At 42.4% G+C, this 21,813-nt stretch overlaps 2 protein-coding genes across 3 annotated transcripts in view; one reads left to right on the forward strand and one right to left on the reverse strand.

Annotated features, from left to right (window-relative positions):
• The window catches only part of CUNH1orf74 (chromosome unknown C1orf74 homolog), a 139,179-nt gene that overhangs the window by 17,008 nt on the left and 100,358 nt on the right, over positions 1 to 21,813 (reverse strand). The gene's annotated exons all lie outside the window — the stretch shown is intronic.
• On the forward strand, positions 8,175 to 9,281 carry G0S2 (G0/G1 switch 2). Of its 2 annotated transcripts, none has more exons than XM_017525554.2 (2): positions 8,175 to 8,447; positions 8,519 to 9,281. In XM_017525554.2, exon 2 carries the CDS (start codon positions 8,551 to 8,553, stop codon positions 8,860 to 8,862), a length of 312 nt encoding a protein of 103 aa, XP_017381043.1. In that variant the 5' UTR covers positions 8,175 to 8,447; positions 8,519 to 8,550; the 3' UTR covers positions 8,863 to 9,281. The 2 variants fall into 2 exon arrangements, with proteins under 2 accessions (XP_017381043.1, XP_017381042.1); XM_017525553.2 differs by having other exon boundaries at positions 8,195 to 8,407.

The following is a 21,813-nucleotide window of genomic DNA, read 5'->3' on the forward strand; positions in this document are numbered from 1 at the left end:
TCTTTCTTGCCCCATTACCTCTGTTTTGGCCCAGTTCTTCATGATCTCCTGCCTGAACTACTGTAGCAGTGTCTCACTAGCTTGCTCTAGTTTGCCCTCCCCTTATCCATCCTGCAGTCTGCCACAGTGATCTCTTAAAATGCCAATCTTGTAGTGTTTTTTTGTGTAAAATGTATCAGTGTTTCTCATTGCCTATAGGACACAGTTCAATCAAAGACAGATTGCCTACTATGCATCAAACACCTTGGAGGAACTATGTACTGCACTAGTTCTGAGAACACCATACTGAGCAAGACAGAGAGGGCTTCTGAATAGAACTTGTAATCCCTCAAGGCTCCCAGCACAGTCTGCAATGGAGATAGACAACAGAGTTATGGAAGGGAAAGCAAGGTGGCCATGGGAGCAGGCAGCAAGGGGAGCTGGCCTTATCTGGGTAAGAGGGAAAGTGTTCCCTGAGGAAATGAGAGAACAGTGACACTTGGAGGATGTGTAAGGGTTCACAGACCACAGGGGATGAAGGAAGTGTTCCCTCTACATGGGGAAGGACCTGCAGCTGCAAAGGAACGGAACAGTGTGACTGGCACCCAAAGAGTGAGGGTTGAGGGATATGGGATGAAGCTGGAAAAACAGACAAGGACAGGATGGTGGGTGGCTTCTACACTATGATAAGAATCTGGGGCATTCCAAAGGGAAAAGTGGGGATGTACTGAAGGATTTTATTTTTTTATTCCACTAACTTTTTGCTGACCACTGAAGGATTTTAAAGAGAAGAGTGACATGACTCTTAAACTTTTAAAAAGTTTGCACTTTTTAAAAAGACTACGCTGGATTGAAGTGGACAGAGTGGTCAAAACCTGAGGCAGAGAGACCAGCTGTGAGACCATACCAAATGGTCTGGGGCAGGCAATGAGAGCTTAGACTAGGAGGGTGGCAGAGGAGATAGCAGATTGAATTAACAAATATTTAAGAGGTAGAATGATAAGTCTTGGTGATTTTTCACATTAGAGAGGTGATGGAGGGCAAGAAGGAAAAGATGGCTCCTTGACTTCAAACCTGAGCTACTGGGTGAATGGTGAAGCTTAGGTTAAGAAAGGTGGTTACAAGTTTATGGGGTATAAATACTGAATTTGGCTTTAGACACAGTAATTCTGATACCTTGTAAAACATCCAAGTCAAAATGTAGAATAGGCAGAGGGATACACAGGCCTAGAGCTCAGATTTGTATGTCATCTGTGTAGAAGCAGCAATGGAAGCCCTACCAGTAAATTAAATCACTGAAGACAGCATGTAGAATAAGAAAAGGGGCTCCAGGACTGAGTCCTCAGAAATGCCGACATTTACAGGTTAAATAAAAAGGCAAGGTGAGATAAAAATGCTGAGATTTGTCCAGAATAGGGTAAGAGGAAAACCGGCAGAACATGGTATCATGGAAGCCAAGGAGAAATGTGTTTCTAGAAGAAAGGAGTGGTCACCAGTTCCTAGGCATGACATGAGTAGGAGCTCATTATCTGGCTCCTACTTACTGCTTCCTGCTCATTTTTTGCCATTTCCCAAAGTCCTTTCTTTACAATTTAACACCAATCTTGTCTAACTTCTCTCAGACCATATGATGCTTTATCTTTCATCCTCCCTTTTCATATGCAGTCCCAGCTCATTCAAGCACTCCCCATGCCCTGAACACCACCATGTCCCAGAACCACCGGGGGAATACCACCCATCCTTTAACATCTTAAGCCTCTCGGGAATCATTTGCCCTTAGGCCTTCTTTGACCATCTCCTCCCCACATTAAATCAATACCTGTCTCATTCTGTTCTCTTTGTTCATCTGGTATAAATTTCTGTTATTGGTGCTTATCCTAGTTTATGGTAATAACTCGTTGCCAGTCTGTGTCCTCTACTTCACTATAAGCTTCTTGAGGGCGAATGCAGTTTGTATTCTGCTTTCTGTAACTATGCTTAACACAGTGTCAGTTATGGCTGACTTCAACATATATTTTTTTACCTTACTAGAAGCTAACTAAATGTCACCTAACAAATGCAAATGTCCTGGGCTGGAATAAAGCATCATGGGAATTGCTGACGCAGAGCAGGAGGCAAAGATAATTGAATAATAACAGCCATCATTTAATGGTGGTTTCATTTGTGCCAGACACTGCCTAAGGCCTTTACAGCACTCTATCTTATTCACTCTTCATCAAACTCTGTTTCATAGGGGCTTCTCATCATCACCACATTCCATTTAATAGAGGCTATCATAACTCTCACTTTACAGATGAGGAAATAGAAGCTAGAGAAGTTAAGCCATTTGTCCAAGGTCAGACACTAGCAAACGACAGAGTTGGGATTTGAAGGAACCCAGGTTTGCTTGACTTCAGAGCCCTATACCCTTAAGTCCAACTGGCATTTGAGCTTGGGGAAAATTCCTTGTGCTGATTCAATCTTGTAAAGTATATTGTTTGATCTGAAAGTGGTATGTAGGCAGCAGGGTGCAGGTGATCCTAACCACACCACCCATGGCTATTCAAGGCTCCCAGCACAGTCTACATGCCCCAGCAGCTGGTGGCTCTGCTTGACCAAAATCTATGAGGGACAAAAGCAAAATGCCTATGAAATCTGTTCCTTTGCCTTGCTTTGTCCCAGGGGTAGGCTGGAGGGTGCCTTAGAATGAGCCAACGGCTGTAATGTCAGACACTAAATTGGGAGTGGAAGTGAAAGGTGAGGAGGCCAGAGTGAAGGAAACTAAGCCAAGTTGCCAGGTCTTGGGCAATTTCAACACCAAGGCTCTGAGCCAAGGACAGGCTACTATGCCTGAAATAACTTCCCAAGAGAGCCTTAACTGGTCATTTTGCACTCTCTATCCCAGCACTGACTGTTAGGTCAATGTAACTAATATTGATTAGCTCCCTATTCTATGTTAGCACCACAAAAGATACAAAGCTTTGGTCTTCCACAGAGCTGAGGCAAGCCCACAGGAAACAATGAGAGAGTTATACAAAACAGTAATCAATCCAGTGCCAACCTGTGCAGTACAATCCCCCAAGGCAACTGAAATTCATAGAAAGGAGAGATCAGGGTGTGCTGGCATGGGCAGTGGTGGCTTCTTGGAGCACATGAGCCTGAACTTGACCTCAAAGAAGAAAGGAAGACCAAGTAGAAAGAGGTCAGCATTTCAGGTCGGAAGAACAGTGTGAGTAAAAATGCAGCAGCAGCTATGAGGATGAATTGTTTCTTGGCCTGTGAAGAAAACTCTCTGTGGAAAAAAGCATTGTTGGGGGAGATGAAAAGGAGAAGATTGGGCCCACAGAGATCCTGAATTCCAAGAATACTAAATCAAGCAAATTCAACATCAGGATCCAAGAGTCTATTGTGTGGGCAGTGAGCAATGATCTTGGGCTTTAAACGGTCAGTGGACAATAAAAAATTAAATTTTAGGAAGATGAATTTGGTGATAGTGGAGATTAGAGGAAAAAGGATTAAAGGCAAAAAACTGTCCCCCCCAAAAAACCTGAATGCTTCTTTAAGCGCTACTAAAAGTTGGACTGTATGCAAAAAAAACAAACCGTCCCTCCCCTGCCAGACTTCACAGTCTAATAGGAAAGTCATTCATTAATCCCATAGTTAGCCACTAAGGACCCTCTATGTGCCAAGGATTATACTGGGCACTGGAGACACCAAAGTTTCCACCCTCATGAAGCCTATCCTCCAACATGTGGAAGACTATATAAAACCAAACCATTAAGTATATTCACACAGAGTCAGGTAACAAATGCTAGGAAAAAAAGAAAGTAGGGCACTGGGTGCAGAGTGGTGGGATGCAGTAGTCAGGGAAGGCCTTCCCAAAAAAGCTGCCACAATATTTCAAGCCCAGAGAACAAATAAAATGGAGCCGTCACTGCTAGGAATAAGGATACTGAGAAGAGGACGTAGCTCAGTAAGAGTATAGGGAAGAAGGTAAGGAGTCTTGTTTTAAGTGTGTCAAGCTGTGATAATAGCAGGGTATCCACGCAGAAATACTGGACTCTAGAGCTCTTGTCTACAAGACCAGAGGAGATAAAGACTAGACATATAAATTTCAGTGTCTTCTACTGATATTTGAGTGATAAGAAGCCTTCTTTTTAAAACTATGAAAAGTAACTAAGGGACTAAAAAAAACTCAAGTGGGGTAGTTTTTAAATTACAAATAGTTTTATAATATTGTAGAAGGAAAATAAAAAGAACAGAGTATAGTTTAAATAATAAGCATAATACAAGTAGTAGTTAGTCAAAAGCAAAGGCCATTTAAGAGTTGTACAGAGGCTAAGGAATTTAAATAATCCCTCCCTAGTGAAGCTGCAAGCTTATCTTGCATTCTAGGCTACCTTGTAAACTGTGTTTAGAAAAAAGTAAAGTCTAGGAGACTGGGCACCACCCTTAATCACACTCCTATCTATAGATAGCAGACATAACATGGAGAAACGTCCTTCATCGTTCTCGCTCAATCTTGCTCAAAGTCCCACCCGATCACGTACTCCACGCCTACTTCATTGATCACAACCCTCTCACATGTACTTTCTAGAATTGTAAGCCTTTAAAAGGGCTAGTATTTTCTTTGTCGGGGAGCTCAGTTTTTGAGACACAAGTCTGCTGATGCTCCCAGCAGAATACAAGCCAATTCCTTCTTTAAATCTGGTGTCCAGGAGGTTTCATCTGCATCCTGTCCTGCTACTGAGATAGGAGACCTCCTTCCCTCCTCCCACTTCCCAGCCTCCACCTCCCTCCTCCCTTCCAGATGGGAAGAAGGGTGAAAAAGAGATAAAATACCAAAGAGCTTAAATCTGTGGTCAGGCAATTTGCTGACACCACTGACCAGACCATAAAGAGCCCCAAGGACTGGGAAGATAACTCTTTTCAGTTCCCAGTGCCTCTGCTATCTATAAGCCTTGAAAAAGTTGCAAAGAATGTATCACTACCAGCTGGAGCCAGGCACTGGGTCACGTCCTCCACATTTGCATTACCCAGGCCCCCTCCTGGAAATATCTCTGCCAACTAATAATTTGCTGCCTTTGTCTTGCTTCTGTAAGCCCCCTCCCCTGCCTGTTCCCTCTCACACTGCTTATGAACTAGCAAATCAATGAAGCCAAAGTTTGTGAGGTCAAATGTCCAGCCAATGAACAATGACACAGTTTCACCTCTGCACCCCCTTTAGAGTTGTAAGCCCTTAAAAAGGGAAAGAAACTGCTCTTCAGAGAGCTGAGTGGTCAAGGCATTAGCCTCCCGAGCTCTTGGCCAAATAAAAAGCCACTTCCTTTCTCAGTTCTGTGTTTGAGAGGTTTGTTCCCTGCTGATCCTGCTACACTACAATATCTCCTATAATGGTTCCCTCCCTCCAGCTGCCCGGAATCCCAGAGGTGTGCAGTGACTTTGTGTAGGCAGCAAAGAGCTAGTAACAAAATTATTACTATTATTATTATTGAAGCTGATTTACAACTAACCATCCAAAAGACCTCTTTCCCCTGTGTCTTCAATCTCCAAGGCAGAGTGGTAGAGACAGTTTCATCCTTCCTCTGCACTGACCCCTTGAACCACATGCACCTCTTTGTGACTTTACCCTCTGCAGATGGCTCTGAATGTCTTAATGTCTGGGAGAAAGGGATTTAGAAAGCAAAATATAAAAATTTAAACTAGACCTTCCCACCTTCCTAGAAGTGGCAAGGGTCAAATGTTGCAATAGACTCAAGGACAGATGACCACTTCAGTTTGCCTGGAAGTGCCTTGGTTTTAGTAGTGGGAGTCCTTCATTTCAGAAAACCCCTCATCCCTGAGCAAAATAAGATGGTTGGTCACCCTATGGCTTGGTTTGACCATCATAGCTATCACCTGCATACATGACACAACATAGTGTTTTATTTCCCTAAAAATGACATCAGCTTCATTAAAGTACGTGTTTAGTTTCCAAACCCTACCTAGTCCCCTCCTACCCTAGGAGCCAGGCTCTCTTTTCCCACCCAGACAGAGTTGCTGCTCTCAGAAATTCCTAGACATGAGTTGACACTGGATTCCTTAGCCTTCTACTCCCATCATCTCCCACTCAGCCCCAGCTACCACCTAAACTAGGAAGATCAAATCTACCAGTGACCTCTGTCCGTGGCACTTGCTGCCCCTCCTCTGCTCAGCCCTTGCCAATATAGCTGCTGGAACCTGGGGGTCAAAGTCAAATTATCAGAAAAGGATCTGAGCTGGCAATGTGCTCTAACACAGCAAAACACAGGAAAGGGGAACCCCAGATAAATTACAGCCTGCTGACCTAGGAAGATGTGTGGTTTGTGTCTCTGAGTTACAGAAACACAGGAAATGCTTACTGGCCAGTCAATTTCAGAGTTTGGGGTCCCAAGTTAGGCTGACTCACCTTCAGAATGGAAACCAAGTGACAGCCCTCATATCAGGGCACATATCACGTGTTCTTCCAGAAGCAATGAGTTTGGAACCCTCACAGATACTGGGAAAGCTCACAAATCATTTCTGCCAGTTATTAGAGGTTCTGAAATTATAAGGAAGATTCAAAGAAAATGCCAACACTGACATTAAACTTGGCAGGAACCCCTGTTACAGAATTTTCTTGCCTGACAAGGTTAAAAGAACAATAAGCAGGAAACACAATCCTCCAGGAATAATCCCATTTGGCCCTTAGTCACCTTGACTCAAACAGACTAAATTCTAAAATGCAGAATTTCAAATAAGCTAATTAGATAACCTTGACCATTCTCCACACACAAACCCTTGCCTGAACTATTAATAGCCAAGGCAAAGGGTAGTTGTTATTGCTGCCTTTTTAAACTGAATCATCTGGGAAATTGCTTCAGACCCCCAAAGAAAGATTACTGTTAACAATTCAAAAACTAAAACATTTGATACCTGAGACGGCCCTTCCCCCGACCCGCCCTTCAGGGCTCAGTATGACCGACTCTGAAGGCTGTTGCAAGATTGCATCACTGACCTTTGCAATTTTCTGGCCAGCTTGATTTCCCTTTCTTTCCCCTGCACCCTCCCTTTCTCTGCTTAAAGCCCTTTGGCCAATTTGCCTCTCCTTTTCCCCTACTTTGCTAAATCTGGCATATCTATAACCAAAGGCAAATGAGAAAGCTACCTCGGCCCCAGGTGATTATATCTAATCCTGGTCAAAATCAGTCCTGTATCTTCACATATCCAAGAGTATTCACACTCTGGATTCTTACCTAAGCTGTCCACTGCACATCCTTCTGCCCCAAACTGCTTCAATGCTGAAGTTGAGCTGGAGCAGTAAAGCTGTACCCCCAAACCCAGGAGGGTGGCAGAGAATTATTGAGGAGAGCATGAAATACTTCCATTCTTGAATAGCAGACGAACTTCTACCAACAGCCTCTTCCATATTCGAACCCCCCACCCCAACCCAGCTCCCAACTCGATGTCTCAAGTGGAAGTGAGAAGAATTTGAATTTAAAGGCTGTTCCCTGATACACCGAAGTACATAAGGAAAGAGCTTGCGGGCAAAGAGACTAACTTTCTCTCTCTCTCTCTCTCTCTCTCTCTCTCTCTGTCTCACACAAACACACACACACACACGCACCTCTGTGCATAAAAGTCACCATCATTGAATAGTTTTCTATCAACTGACTCCAGCTCTACATGCATGCACCTCTCAATAAAACCAATCAGGCAGGAAAGAAACAATATTGGCACATACTGCTTCATCCAAGCGTGACCTGTTCTATTCTATTACCCAGATGCCTCCTCCTTGCCTTCTCCTCTCTGATCCATTGCCACACGCGTGGAAAGATGACAACCTTCCGAATAAAAATTAAAGCTTTCTCCTTTAGGTGGAGCCCCCAGATTCCCTCATTATTTATGATGTCAAGTTGCCCTTTACGAAGAAAGCTGTGCACCCACCAACACCAGTTAGAAGGTGCCATCAGGCCAGAAATGTCCATGGACACCTCCCTGGGCTCAGATCCTCCCTGCGCTCGCCTGTAGTGGGACCTTCCTGTGCAGGTGTGCCCTCCCGCGCGCGTGCCCCCCCTGCGAGTCCCCTTGCTCACACAGTCAGAGCGTGCGCAGCGCGTGGCCACCTCCCGCCAGATCCCAGCTGGGTTCCACCCCCTCCTCTCCCCTCCTGCCTTTCCTCCCCCCCCACTTCCCCTGGCTCTGGCTGCACTGGCCTGGGCCAGAGAGCCTAGGAGGCGTGGCTCGGAGAAAACATATAAGCGCACCGGACGCTAACACGGTGCAAGCTGCGGAGTCTCCATCTGGAAGAGCCGCTGCTGCCGAGAGGAGGAGAACGCCGAGGCCGGCGGGACCAACAGATTCGCTGACCGCCACATTCGCTGACGGCCACATTCGCTGACCGCCTCCGACTCCAGCTTGCGCTGCCTCCTGCTCGCGCCGCGCCACTAAGGTGGTCCCCCTTTCTACCAGCCCTCCCCAAGATAAGCTGGGTGCGGGGTGGCGGGAGGCTGCAGCCATTCTCCGGTGGCTAACGTCCCCTCTCCTGCTGCTCCTCCTGCAGGTCACTCCGGCCTCCGAGAGCCCAGAGCCGAGATGGAAACGGTCCAGGAGCTGATCCCCCTGGCCAAGGAGCTGATGGCCCAGAAGCGCAAGGGGAAGCTGGTGAAGCTGTACGTGCTGGGCAGCGTGCTGGCCCTCCTCGGCGTGGTGCTCGGCCTGATGGAGACTGTGTGCAGCCCCTTCACTGCTGCCAGCCGTCTGCGGGACGAGGAGGCAGCCGTGGCGGAGCTGCAGGCCGCCCGAGAGCGACAGGCTCTCCAGAAGCAAGCCCTGCAGGACAAAGGCAAGCAGCACGACACCATCCTCTGCGGCAGGGCCCTCTCCAACCGGCAGCACGCCTCCTAGAAATGGTGGGAGACCAGTACAGTGGGAGGGAGAGGCGGCAGACAGAGCGAGCAAAACGGATTGAGAGAGGCAGGGAGAGACGGAGAGGGCGCGCGCACGGGAGCCTGACTCTGCTGGGAGACTGCAGGTGCACGTGCTGTTTGTTATCTGGATTTACTTCAGAGAAGCCACTGACATCTAGAACTGACCTACCACAAGCATCCACCAAAAGGAATTTGGGATTGAGTTTTGCTGCTGTGCAGCACTGCATTGTCATGACGTGTTCAGTACTGTGTATCTTTGAGTTATCTAAACACGTCTACCATTTTGCACTAGGGAGGAAGGATAAATGCTTTTGGATAAATGCTTTTTATATTATTATTATTATTATTACAATGACCACCATTTTGCATTTTGAAATAAAAAAAATTTTTATACCACATCTCATTATCTAATTCCTGAGAAGTGTGGTGTCCTGGGGTGGGCGGCAGGGAGCCTGAGCAGGAGGGCGATGGTGAGAGGGTCTCATGGCTGCACTGCAGAGGGAGCAGCTTCCTGAAGGTCAGACACTTGCTTCATACCTAGGAACTGTGTGATAAGCTACTACATCCATACAAGTCTGTTGAGTGCTCGTTTTTGCTTCTTGTTAGGAGTGAGAAAAGGGAAACTTTTATAAGTTCCATGAGATTTAGCATTTCAAGATCAGAAGGTAGATCAACTTCTGAGCTAGAGTGAGCGGGAGATAACTGATTAATTCTAAGGCAGAAAAGTTCTTTGTTCCTCACACCTGTGCACCAGAGGGTCCCATGGCTGATACCTTTTTCTTCCCAACTGTATTTTAGAGAAAGAGAGAGAGAAGGGAAGAAAAGGAAGGAGGGAGATCTGGAGGGGAGGGGAAGGGAAGAAAGGGAAAACTAGCTACCTGGCAGGAAAAGAGAGAATCTCCCAAGAACACCAAATCAGATGAGTCTAGCTCTACCCAGCCTTCCTCTCCACGAACCCAGATCATAATAAGAAACCCTGGGCTAGAAAGAGAAGAAAATTGCTTGTCATATGTCAGAGTCCTCCTCCTTTAGTGGACAGATCTTCATCTGTAGTAATAGCTAATTCAGTGACTCTACAGGGCTCAGCATAAGAAATTTTACGCTTGAAAGAGGTAGCCAGGAGCCAGAGGCACAGCCTTGACGGTAGTCTCTGCACGTTTTTCACATTACCTGTTCTAATCAGGTACTGACACTTTACTCCTTTGATCAACAGCTGTGCATTTTTGCCAAACACACCACCGGCTCACACCGTTGCCTCTGCCCAGACTCTCTCCCTCATCCAACGCCCCACACATCTCCATTTCATTTCTGCCAACTCCATTCCTACCCAGTGTTCCTGGCCCTGATCAAAAGCCATCTCCCTCTGAAATCTATTCTTACCACTCCCAAAGGAAAAAGCAATCAGAATGTGGTAAGATTATCCGAGGAAAAGAAACATATTTGGAATTTAAAAGGAAAAGAAGAATGTCAGTGGCATCACTGACATAACTCAAAGTTCTCAAAGTTCTCCCAGCTTCCAAAATGGGAAATTCAGCCCCATTCCAAGGCAGAGCCTCCATTTCAATGTCCAAGAAACTTCTTAGGAACTGGCTCAATTTGACCCTTCTTGCTGCTCTTCCAAATGCCTCTTCTATTGTATTAATTATACTCCTTTGCCCATTCAGCTACCACCTTGTCTGGCTTTCAATGTTCAAACCACCCCTGCACCCTCTAACACAGTCGCCCTAAACAGTCCCTTGTCAGACTGTCCTTCCTTTAATGCCTTTCATTCTGCTGCCCCTGAACTCAAAAACATCTGAGACTAAAACTCCCATGCCAGGTTTCAGTGCCTCTGATGTGTTTCTGTCTCAGCCAGCCCTCTTGCCTGATTTCTCAGGCTGCCTACCATGAACCCTGGTCCCCTCCTGTTCCCTCCTGGTTTTTTGTACCTTTGCTTACATTACTCTTCCAATGTGAATGTCCTCCCACCCACTACCTCCACATCTCCTGAAACCGCATATTTCAAATTCTCCAAGGGAGGTATGATTTCAAATACAGGCATTTCGCCCATTGTCAAGCTACATGTAAAATTGTGTGCTCTGATTTTTTTATTTAGAAGGTAAGGCCTATGTTTTGAATGTTTGCCTATACGTAAAAAGTTACCTAAATATATAGGTATGCCTATATGTTTTTGTGTAGAGAGAAATTTCCCATGCCTATGTATGTTCAAATTACCCAACCCAATCAAGACTGAGCTGTTGAAATCCTGTTCTCACTGGTCGTCTTAATTCTCTGAGTTCTTAAATGCCTGAGTCTCACACTGCATCACTCACTAATGGACTTTTTTTTTTCCAGTTGATCTGTAGGCTTGCTCATGTCTCTTATAGTATAATCTTCTTGAGGTCAAGGACCATGTCTTCTTTAGTGTTCACAGAAATCATTAGGTCCTAGCCAAATAGTAGGTTCTTAATAAATAGTTGATTGTTTAATTAATCATTTATGAGGTTACAGCAGTGACTGTAAATTAAAGGGAAAGCAGTTTTGTCCCCCTAGAGAATATTTGACAGTCTAAAGACACTTCTGGTTGTCTGGGTGAAGGGAGGGGGCAGTACAGCAGGCATCTAGAGGGTAGAAGTCAGGGGGCTGTTAAATATCTTCTAATGCACAGGACAGCCCCCAACACAAAGAATTCTCCAATCCAAATTCTCCAATAGGGCAGAAGTTGAAAAATTCTGAGTTAGAGGAATATAAGGAAAAAGGATTTGCTTAATAATTTCAGAAACGAAGTTTTGAGGTGGTCTCACAAGGCTATGTCTGGTTATGATCAAACATAATAAGTCCCTCTCTGAACTCAGGAACAGTAATTGTCTTTTGTCCTCTTCTGCTTGGTAATTTTACCAACAACCTAGGAGAGGTAGCAGAAGGTACACCCATCAGTTCTGTTGGTGACACAGAGCTAAGATAGCACAGTCAGAACTCAAAACAACTCAATAGGCTGGAATCATGCACCAAAGCAAAACCAACAAACTGAAGAGGGAAAAGATACAGTACAGAATTCGGGTCCACAAAACCAATTGCGCAAGCACAGATTTAGAAAGACATATCCTAGCAGCAGATCATGTGAAACAAACCTAGAGGGTTTTTTTTTAAATGTCTGACACATTATAATTGTACATATTTATGGAGTACAATTTGAAGTTTCCACACATGAACACATTCTGTAGTGATCAAATCAAGGTATTTGGCACAGCCATCACCTCATGCATTTGTCATTTCTTGTCTTGAGAACATTCTTCTCTTCTAGATATTTTGTAATATACAATAGCTTACTATTAACCATAGTCACTCTACTATGGAAAAGAACTCCAGAATTCCTCCTAATTGAAACTTTGTAACCCTTGACCAGCCTCTCCTCATTCTCCTCCCGCATCTCCTCCCAAGTGTCTGTTAATCACAGTGATCTACTCTATACCTCTATAAGATCTATCTATATAGATAGATCTTATATAGATCACTTATATATTCCACATATAAGTGAGATCATGTGCTAGTTGTCTTTCTGTGCCTGGCTTATTTCACTTAACAGAACATCCAGGTTCATCCACTCCATCTCAGAGCTGAGATAGGATATCATTCTTTTCACTGCTGAATAGTATTCCACTGTATACATATACCACATGTTCTTTATCCTTTCATCCACTGCTGGCACTTAGGCTGATTTCATGTTTTGGCTATTGTAAATAGTGCTGAAACACACATGGGAGTACGGATATATCTATACACCCACTAGTGGGGATTCTGGATCTTATGGTGGCTCTACTTTTAATCTTTTAGGAACCTCCATGCTGTTTTCCATTGCATTCGGGGCTGTACTAATTTACATTCCCACCAACAGTGTATAAGCATTCCCTTTCTACCACATCCTCACCAACACTTGCTTTCTTTTGTGTTTTGATAAGAGCTATTCTAACTATAGTGAGGTGGTATTTAATTGTGGTTTTGATTTTTATTTCCCTGGTGATCAGTGATGTTGAGCATTTTTTTCGCATACTTGTTGGCCAATTTTATGTCTTCTTTTGAGAAATATCTATTAAAATTTTTTGCCCATTTAAAAAATTAGGTTACTTGGGTTTATTTGGCTATTGAATTGTTTGAGTTTCTTATACATTCTGGATATTAACCCTTTGTCAGATGTATAGTTTACACATATTTTCTCCCATTCTGCAGATTGTCTCTTCACTGCTGTTTCCTTTGCTGTGCACAAACTTTTCAGTTTGATGTAATCAAACTGAAAACCATTTGTCTATTTTTGCTTTGGTTGCCTATGTTTTTGAAGTTTTATCTAAAACTTTTTTGCCTAGTCCAATGTTTCAAAATGTTTCCCCTATATCATATTCTAGTAGTTTCATAATTTGTGATTTTATATTTAAATCTTTAATCCATTTTGAGTTGATTTTTGTAGTCATGCATGACTTAACGGTGGGGATATATTGTGAGAAATGCTTTGCTAGGTGATTTTGTCATTTGTGCAAACATCATAGAGTTTACTTAAAACACACCTAGATAGTACAGTCTACTACATACCTAGGCTATATGGTATAGTCTATTGATCCTAGGCTATAAACCTGTATGGTATACTACTGTACTGAATATTGTAGGCAATTGTAACACAATGGTAAGCATTTGTATATCTAAACATAAAAAGGTATAGTCAAAATACATTATTATAATCTTAGAGGACTATCATCATATATACAGTCCCTCATTGGCTAAAATGTTATGTGGCACGTGACTGGATACAGTGAGAGATCAGGATCTAGTCTCGTTCTTCTGCATGTGGATATCAAATTTTCCCAGCACTACTTATTGAAGAGACTGTCTTTTCCCCAGTGTGGGCTCTCGGCAACTTTGCTGAAAATCAGTTGGCTGTGAGTGAATTTATTTCTAAGCTCTCTATTCTGTTCCATTGGTCTGTATATCTGCTTTTATGCCAGTATCATGCTGTTTGTGTTATTATAGCTTAGAAGTTTATTTTGAAGTCAACTAGTATGATGACTCTAATTCTGTTCTTTTTGCTCAGATCTAAAGATTTGTGGTGATTACAAGTTCAATAAAAGCCAATGAGGACTTATAATAGGGGTGCTAAAACAAATTAATGCTTCATTAGTAGAAGTATAATTGCAGAAAAAGAGAAGGGCAGGTGGCTTTGTTATGCTTTGTATTCTGTCAGGGTGAAAAACGAAGAGTTTAAATCAGACTGCCTATATTTGCTTGGGTTTGCATCTTGACTCTCCTATTTGTAGTTCTAAAACCTGTGAAAGTTATTTATACTCTCTCTCTTGAGTTACTTAAATTCTTTCTTCATCTGTAAAATAGTATCTTCCTCAGCGAAAAATTTGCTGATTAAATGAGATAATACGCATAGAGTTCTTACAATAGTACCTTGCATATAGTAGGCTTTCAGTCAATGATAGTTATTATTGTTGTTGTTAATATTTTAAGACAAATCTTGACCAAAAAAAACAAAATCTGCTTAGATTAAAGTGACTAGGACAAATAAAAGTTCAGAAACTCTATCACATACAGAACAACTGAAGAACAATAGAGATACTAGATTCAGTAGCTTTACATGACAATTGCTCCAAATATTTGAAGAGCTGCCATATTGGAGAGGATCAGGCTTAAAGTGGCTCAAAAATACCGACCTAGCACTATCAAGCAGGATAAAAGGAGGCAGATACTATGTTATCATTATGACATCAGAGTAATTAAAAAACGGAATGAATTGCCTCATGATATACAGTAAGCTCCCGTTACCAAAAGCATCCAAGCAGGGGTTGGAAGTTATCTGCCAGGGATGGTATAAACTGGAGAAGAGATTCCTGGACTTGGAGGTTGCATCCAATTACAAGATGCTAAGACTCTTTCTGATATAACCACCAAATAGGGGATGTATTTCCTTTTCTAGCCTGTCTGTCTAGATCTCCCCTTTCTTTAAATGCCTCTTTATTCTTTTTCTCAGCATACTGATAAATGTGTTTCCTTTTTGCTCAATTACTATTAAATATGATAAATTTAATTCCAAAAACAAATTATTTCTTGATTAAGCTTACTTAATGCTTTTGCCTTTTATAAAAATACCTTAACCTTCTGGTCAAACCTAACAGTCTCAAATCTGGTCATAGTGAAATGTCTATTAAAGTTACCTTCCCCTTCACAAAACACCACAAAACTTTGACCTATTTATAGAAATAAATATATACAGTTTTGTGCTGTATTAGATGCCATCTTGCACTATATTCTGATGAAAAAAATAGTAGGTATCAACTGAGAATATTTAACATTTTCCACATTCTTAGGAAAATTTGATTGTTCTGTAGTCATACTAACCAGAACTAGTAGAAAACACACTGGCTTAATCAATGACAACTCACCTGTTAAGCTTTTAGAAGCCAACCAATCAGTGACAGGCCCTCACTTCTGAGAGTCAACCAATCAGGAATGAACTCATGCCATTAACTACATCTCAGAGTGCTAACCAATCAACAAGCAGTCAGGCCTCTACAGCTGATATCAGCCCACTTATGTCTGGGAAAGTACATCAGTCCCTGACCTTCATTCAAAACCCTACATGAGATCAGCAGTCTGCTGTTCAGAGAGACTGAGCAGCAAAGCTTGCCCTTACTATAATGAGCAATAAGTTTACCATTTTTATTTTAGACATTAAATGGTGGTCTCATCATTCTTTGACAAGTCTAGCAGCTCTACTGTGATTGTTTTAAAGACCTTCCCTTGGCAGTATTCCAGAGAACATGGGACCAACAGGTACACTTACTGGGTTCCCTGTGCCCAAGTGCATTTGTCCTTTAGAGCTGCCGCCTGGTGAGAAAATCTCAACAATGACCTGAGCTCTGACTAGTTTCATTGAGTTCTCATTGCTTCTGTGATTTGCAACCAAGCAGATCTTTGTATAAGATCATTTATAGTTCTTTGTATAACATAATTAGAAAATTTAGTCAACTAAAGTTTAGCATATTTTAGTAAACAATTATATCTAGACCTTCGTATAAGGTCATTAAGCATTTTGTTTGGGAGGTATACCATTGAGTAATTGGAGAAAGGTGTTGGTATAAGAGCATTTGACATTTTGTGTGGGAAGTATACCACTGAGTAGTTCAACATAGGTCTTTGGATAAGTTCATTAAACCTTTGGTTTTGGAGGCATAAATATTTTTACCATTAAACTGTTTATTCCCCTCCTATTCTATGTTTGCTTTTGCTTGTCTATATTAAAAAGTCTTATTGTATTTTTTCTGGATTGTCTTATTTCTGATATAAGGGAGTGTTCCAGAGGAAATGAATGGAGATACATACTCCATAAGTTACCAATTTAATCCAGGCTAGTCCTTGGGGATAACAGTTAGAGGTCTAGTATTCTGAAACCCAACTTGGGAAAAGGCAATTGGTCAGATCTACAAATGACTTTCATGAGCGCATTCCCTGTCTTGTCAGTCTGTGATAGGACACATTTAGCTTGTACTCTGGGCTCAAAGATTTTGTCAGGTCATTGATGCTGTGGTCCTTTCTAACCTTTGCTTAGACAGGGAACCGAAGATACCATTCACAGGCTCACACTTTTATTCAGTGGCCTTTCTTGTCCTTCTTGGTTTCTTCTGTGTCAAAAGTGCAACCTTCACTGGAAGAACTCCTGCTTTACATATAAAATTGCACTATAATCCTAACTCTTGCACTTATTTTGATAAAGTGCAAAAAATATTGTTAGAATAGCAATGGCCACCACATAGAACTTCTGACATGTCAAAATGAATAAATTAAGAAATTTAAGAGGAACCCCAGAAAAATCAGCAGACAAAGCCCCAAAGAGGCAATAGTTAGCTTCTTTCACTGGTATGCTAAGGCTTCAAAGTAAAATTTTCACTCGAGAATGGTCTCTCTCAAAGACTCTAATACCACCTAAAACCCACCCTCCTTTCATTTCTCTTTCAATTCAGCTTTACTGGACCTTCAACATGAGCCACCCCTTTCTTCTAAGTTTTCTCTGGAAAAGGGTAATCACATTGTAACATTGCCAAACCAGAGGGCAGTCCTAAAAAAGCTGAATTTAAACCCTGGCCTGGAGCAAAATTGAAAGTTATCATGGGCCGGGCGCGGTGGCTCACGCCTGTAATCCCAGCACTTTGGGAGGCCGAGGTGGGTGGATCACGAGGTCAAGAGATCAAGACCATCCTGGTCAACATGGTGAAACTCCGTCTCTACTAAAAATACAAAAAATCAGCTGGGCATGGTGGCACGTGCCTGTATTCCCAGCTACTCAGGAGGCTGAGGCAGGAGAATTGCCTGAACCCAGGAGGTGGAGGTTGCGGTGAGCCGAGATCACGCCATTGCACTCCAGCCTGGGTAACAAGAGCGAAACTCTGGCTCAAAAAAAAAAAGAAAGTTATCATGAAAGATTTTCCTAAGTCTAAGGGGTGCTTGAGCAGAAATTAGTTAACAATTTAGGATTTTATTAGGTACTTATTGTTCCGGATTAAACAGCTGTACCAAATGATTCAGTTAATTGTTAGTCCATCCAATAGGGAAAAAAAATATTTATAAGCAGCAGGGTAAGAAAATAAATATTAAATAACTCAGTCATGCAAAATGAAAAACAAATGCCTTAAGCGGACAAGAAAAAGAAAATACAGTACAAAAAGCAATTTCAAAAAAAAAAATCTTTCTTTTAAAAGTACATAAGACAAAGATTAAAAATTGTAAACTAAATACAAATGAAAAGAGACTTCAAAAAACTTTCAAAGAGGATTCTGGAGTACACTCAACAGCTGAAATAAAAGAAACATTGTCTTTATTTTTTCCCATTAAAGGGCTCAAATATGAATTAGGGGATTTAATGAGAAAAAAGCAATTGAAATATGAAACTGACGGCTTAGAAAATATCCAATACAGAACTGGACATTTTCAGAGAGCTCTAGAAAGTAAATAATCTAGAAATCAATAGAACATATCGTTTTCTACATAAAACAACTTGCCCTGAAATAAAAACAAGACAAAAAGTCTTGTATTTTCTAAGAATTGGGAATATATAGAGAGGGATACTTGTAGATATTGCAAGCAAAAGGGTCATTCAAAGAACCAGTGTTCCACATTGGCCAAGTAACAGAAGGATGACTATCCAAAATCTGTCCATTGGTTCTTCCTTAAAGGAGACATTCACACCCAACAATTACAGTCCTTCCTCTGAGCTTGTGTCCCCAAGTCTCAGAGGGGCCAGTGCACAACCATGTCACTATACTCTCCACCAGGGCATAGCTACATCTAGTATGGTTTACCACCCTACCCCCGGCCTCTAGCCCAGTGCCTAGCACAAGATAGGTGCTTACTAAATATTTGTTGAACAAATGAAGAAATAGAGGAAGAAAGTACATTTTTGTCTCGATACACTGTAGTCCCTTCCTTAGTCCAGAAATCACAAACCTCTGAACTGGGATGTGACTCTGTCATTAATTGGTGAGAATCATGGTAGAATTATTGTCCCTACTGGAGTCTCTTTCCCTTACAGACCCCAATGCAGATTCCTGTCATTCCTTTACCATCTACTCCACCGTCAGCTGATGCAATCACTAAAATGGTTTATAAGTCACATATATGATCCCTAAGGAGTTTATAATTGAGAAACATGTAGACATGAAGCCTTCTCAGAGTGCACTGGATCTCTAGAGACTCTCCTGGTAAAAAAGGAAAATCTGCCCAAACCCAGTTTGTTTCAGTAACTTCCTCCGAAACAAACCTGAGAGTGAGCCCCTGCTAAGGGTGGGACGGGGGCTCTATGTGGTATGCCTCTCCCATGTTAAAAGCTAACAACAGTAATGGATAAGTGTCCAGGGCAACCAAGACCACTTCCAAGCATTCCCGTCTTAGGCTGCCTCGAGGGCTCCTTGTCCTTTGGTGAGTACTGATTGATGTCTGATGCCCACGACTGGCCCATTCTGGCTTCTCTTTGGGGCTGTCTCTGCAGGTGCCTCCTGGCTGCCAGCTCGGTCCTAGCATAAGGGCCTTCTGCCTTGGCCTGAGTTTCACCTTCTTGTATCAGGTGGCAGACCAGCTGGTTTCAGTCCCAAATCAGGTCTTCTGACTCCTCCCAGAAACCAACCAACTTCTGAGCAGGAAATCCTGCCCCTCCCCAAAGAGTAGGAAACCGCAAAGGAAGGGAGAGACGAAACAGAAGGAAAGGCAGAGGAGGAGGGAGAGAGAGAGGAGAAGCCAAGGGAAAAAAGAACATCAATAAAAAGAAGTCAAATTTGTTCGAAATCTTGAGGTAAGACTTTAAAATCACATTATATATCATCGTACCACCATTTGTGTCAGGACCTAGCACATAGTAGGTCCTCAAAACAAACTACTATTGAAATAATTAATCTATTGCAATGAACAGGAGGGCTGGGCTAAACAGAAATTACAATGTGAAATTCTGGTCAAAAAAAAAAACAAGAAGAAATGCCTGATGCACTTTCAAACATGTAGGAGGGATGATATGATCAGATGCAGATGGAACCAGAAGTCTGTTACCGGCACTGACAGCATTCTGATCATTTTGGGACAGAAAGTCAGGTTGGAATAAAAAGGTTGCAAAGATAGTATGAAAATGTCTGCATGCTCTTTTGGCATTACAGAAAAACTGCAAGAATTATAGAAAGGTTGTAAGCAGTTTTTAAAATCAGCTTTAAATCAATGATAGAGCACAAACACTACGCTATGTCCTGGGAAATGCTAAACGTGATGATATCTGTGTGTTGCATCCAAACATCAGCTAGTGTAATGTTACTAACATTTAGATCTAGAGTGTTGAAAGAGGCTCATTTTATTTCCAGAAGTCTTGTTCAGTGGACCAAGGGAGGCCTAAATGTGTCAATCAAAATTCTTCATGTGCTATTCATCTACCCCTTAGTCCCAGTCTGGCTGGGCTGCTCAGAATACTGACCCTCTGAGCCCTAAAAGGGCCTCTTCAGAGAAAATCCCAACACTTGTTTCAGGTCAGAGAACTAGAGAAACCTGATGGGAAAGGGAAATACCATTCCCCACCCTCACCATTTATTCAAACCTTCGCTTGCCATCAATAGATGGTATCATCCAGAGGGTTGTGGTTTAGTGATCCAGTCACTTTGAGAGATTAAAATAGCAAGATGCTTGCTTCAGAAAACATCTACAGACAATGATGATGTGTTTTCACAACAGTTGGCCTTTAAGAGTCCTATCCTCTGACTTTTCCAACAGAACTTACTAGTATCATGGGGACACACTTGAAGTGTTCCTTCAGTGCCATTATTTGTCTTTGGAGTTTGTGTGAGTTCATCAGAATGAGAAGCTGAAAGGAGGGTGGGAAAGGTAAGGAGAGATGAAACGGTCTCATTTCTGCTTGCTTGCCAAGGTTTGAAAGGAACTGCTTCCCTGTCATTAGGATGATATGAAAATAAAATCTGAAAATCCTAGCTCTTTCTTTATACTAATTTCAGTACAGCTAAAAGTTCCCTGTCCAATTTCTGAGCTGGAACTAATCTTAAAGGTAATCTAATGTAATTCGCCTTGTTTGCCAGGTGAGGGAATTGAAGCCAAAACAGGGGAAGGGCCTTACCCAAAGTCACATGTATGTCAGTGATGGGAAGAAGACGAGCTCAGTTCTCCCAGAGTCCCACCCAGGAGCCCTGTAAGAAATCATGAAAACTTCACAGGAAGGCACCCCAGATGTCTGAGAGCTCATAAACACCACATCTGCTGACTAAATACAACATTCAGTTAAAAGATGCTCAAGTAATCTTCCCCTGGCAGAAACAGAAAGAAGAAAAAGATTTCCCCAATAGTTCAGTTTTTCCAGAATCTGTTTTATAACTGTTAGGAGACTAGGGAGGAGAAAGATTTAAGGCACATTTGTCATGCGAGAGCTAGAATATTTTACATTCCTACCATTGGATCAGCATTTTACATGTCTCATTTCTTTATGTAATCTTCATATTATCCTCGTTTTACAAATAACGTTGTTTAAAGTTTGCTCAAATTCACAGGGGGAATAAGATATTATGATTTCTGGATCTCTTGTTGGTAGGCCCAGGATCAGGCTCTGGACAGACATGGCTAGCTCAGTGCCTGCTACAGTCTTACTCAGACTTCTCCCCAACACAGACCCTTGCTCTAGCCATTCAGGCCACCTGACTTTCCTCTGAAATGCCATGCTGTTTCTAGACTTCTTGCCTGAATACATGCAGTTCTCTCTGCTTGGAATGCCTTTCCCCAGCATCCTCATCTCCATAACTTGTACTTAGTCTTCAAAACTGAGCTCCAGGACCACCTCCCGGAGCCCTTTCCTGCCGCCATGGCCTGTCCCTTCTGTGCTTCCATAGGACTTTATGCACATTACTATTATAGTATACATCATGCTACAGTGAGCTGTCATTTACTTGCCTACTTTCCTTGTACTTGACTTCAATCTCTTTGAAAGCAGAAACCACATCTTACTGAGCATTTGTATTTCCAGCACCTCACACAATTCCAGAGATGTATTAGTGTTCAACAAATATGTTAAAATGGATGAACAAATGAAATATTTCCCCTCATTTTCTTCCAATAACATCATGCAATAAAAAGTTTTCTTTTGGACCAGGCGCCCTGGCTCATGCCTATAATCCTAGCACTTTGGGAGGCTGAAGCAGGTGGATCATGAGGTCAGGAGTTCGAGACCAGCCTGGCTAATATGATGAAACCCTGTCTCTAGCAAAAATACAAAAAAACTAGCCAGGCGTGGTGGTGCACCTGTAGTTCCAGCTACTCAGGAGGCTAAGGCAGAATAATTGCTTGAACCCAGGAGGCGGAGGTTGTAGTGAGCCGAGATTGCACCATTGTACTCCAGCCTGGGCAACAGAGGGAGGGAAGACTCTGTCTC

Source organism: Cebus imitator, unplaced genomic scaffold, assembly GCF_001604975.1.
Source record: "Cebus imitator isolate Cc_AM_T3 unplaced genomic scaffold, Cebus_imitator-1.0 Scaffold38, whole genome shotgun sequence".
NCBI classification, from domain to species: domain Eukaryota; kingdom Metazoa; phylum Chordata; class Mammalia; order Primates; family Cebidae; genus Cebus; species Cebus imitator.

Excerpts from the sequence above, each read along its gene's own strand:
- G0S2 (XM_017525554.2), top strand. The coding sequence starts at position 8,551 with ATGGAAACGGTCCAGGAGCTGATCCCCCTGGCCAAGGAGCTGATGGCC.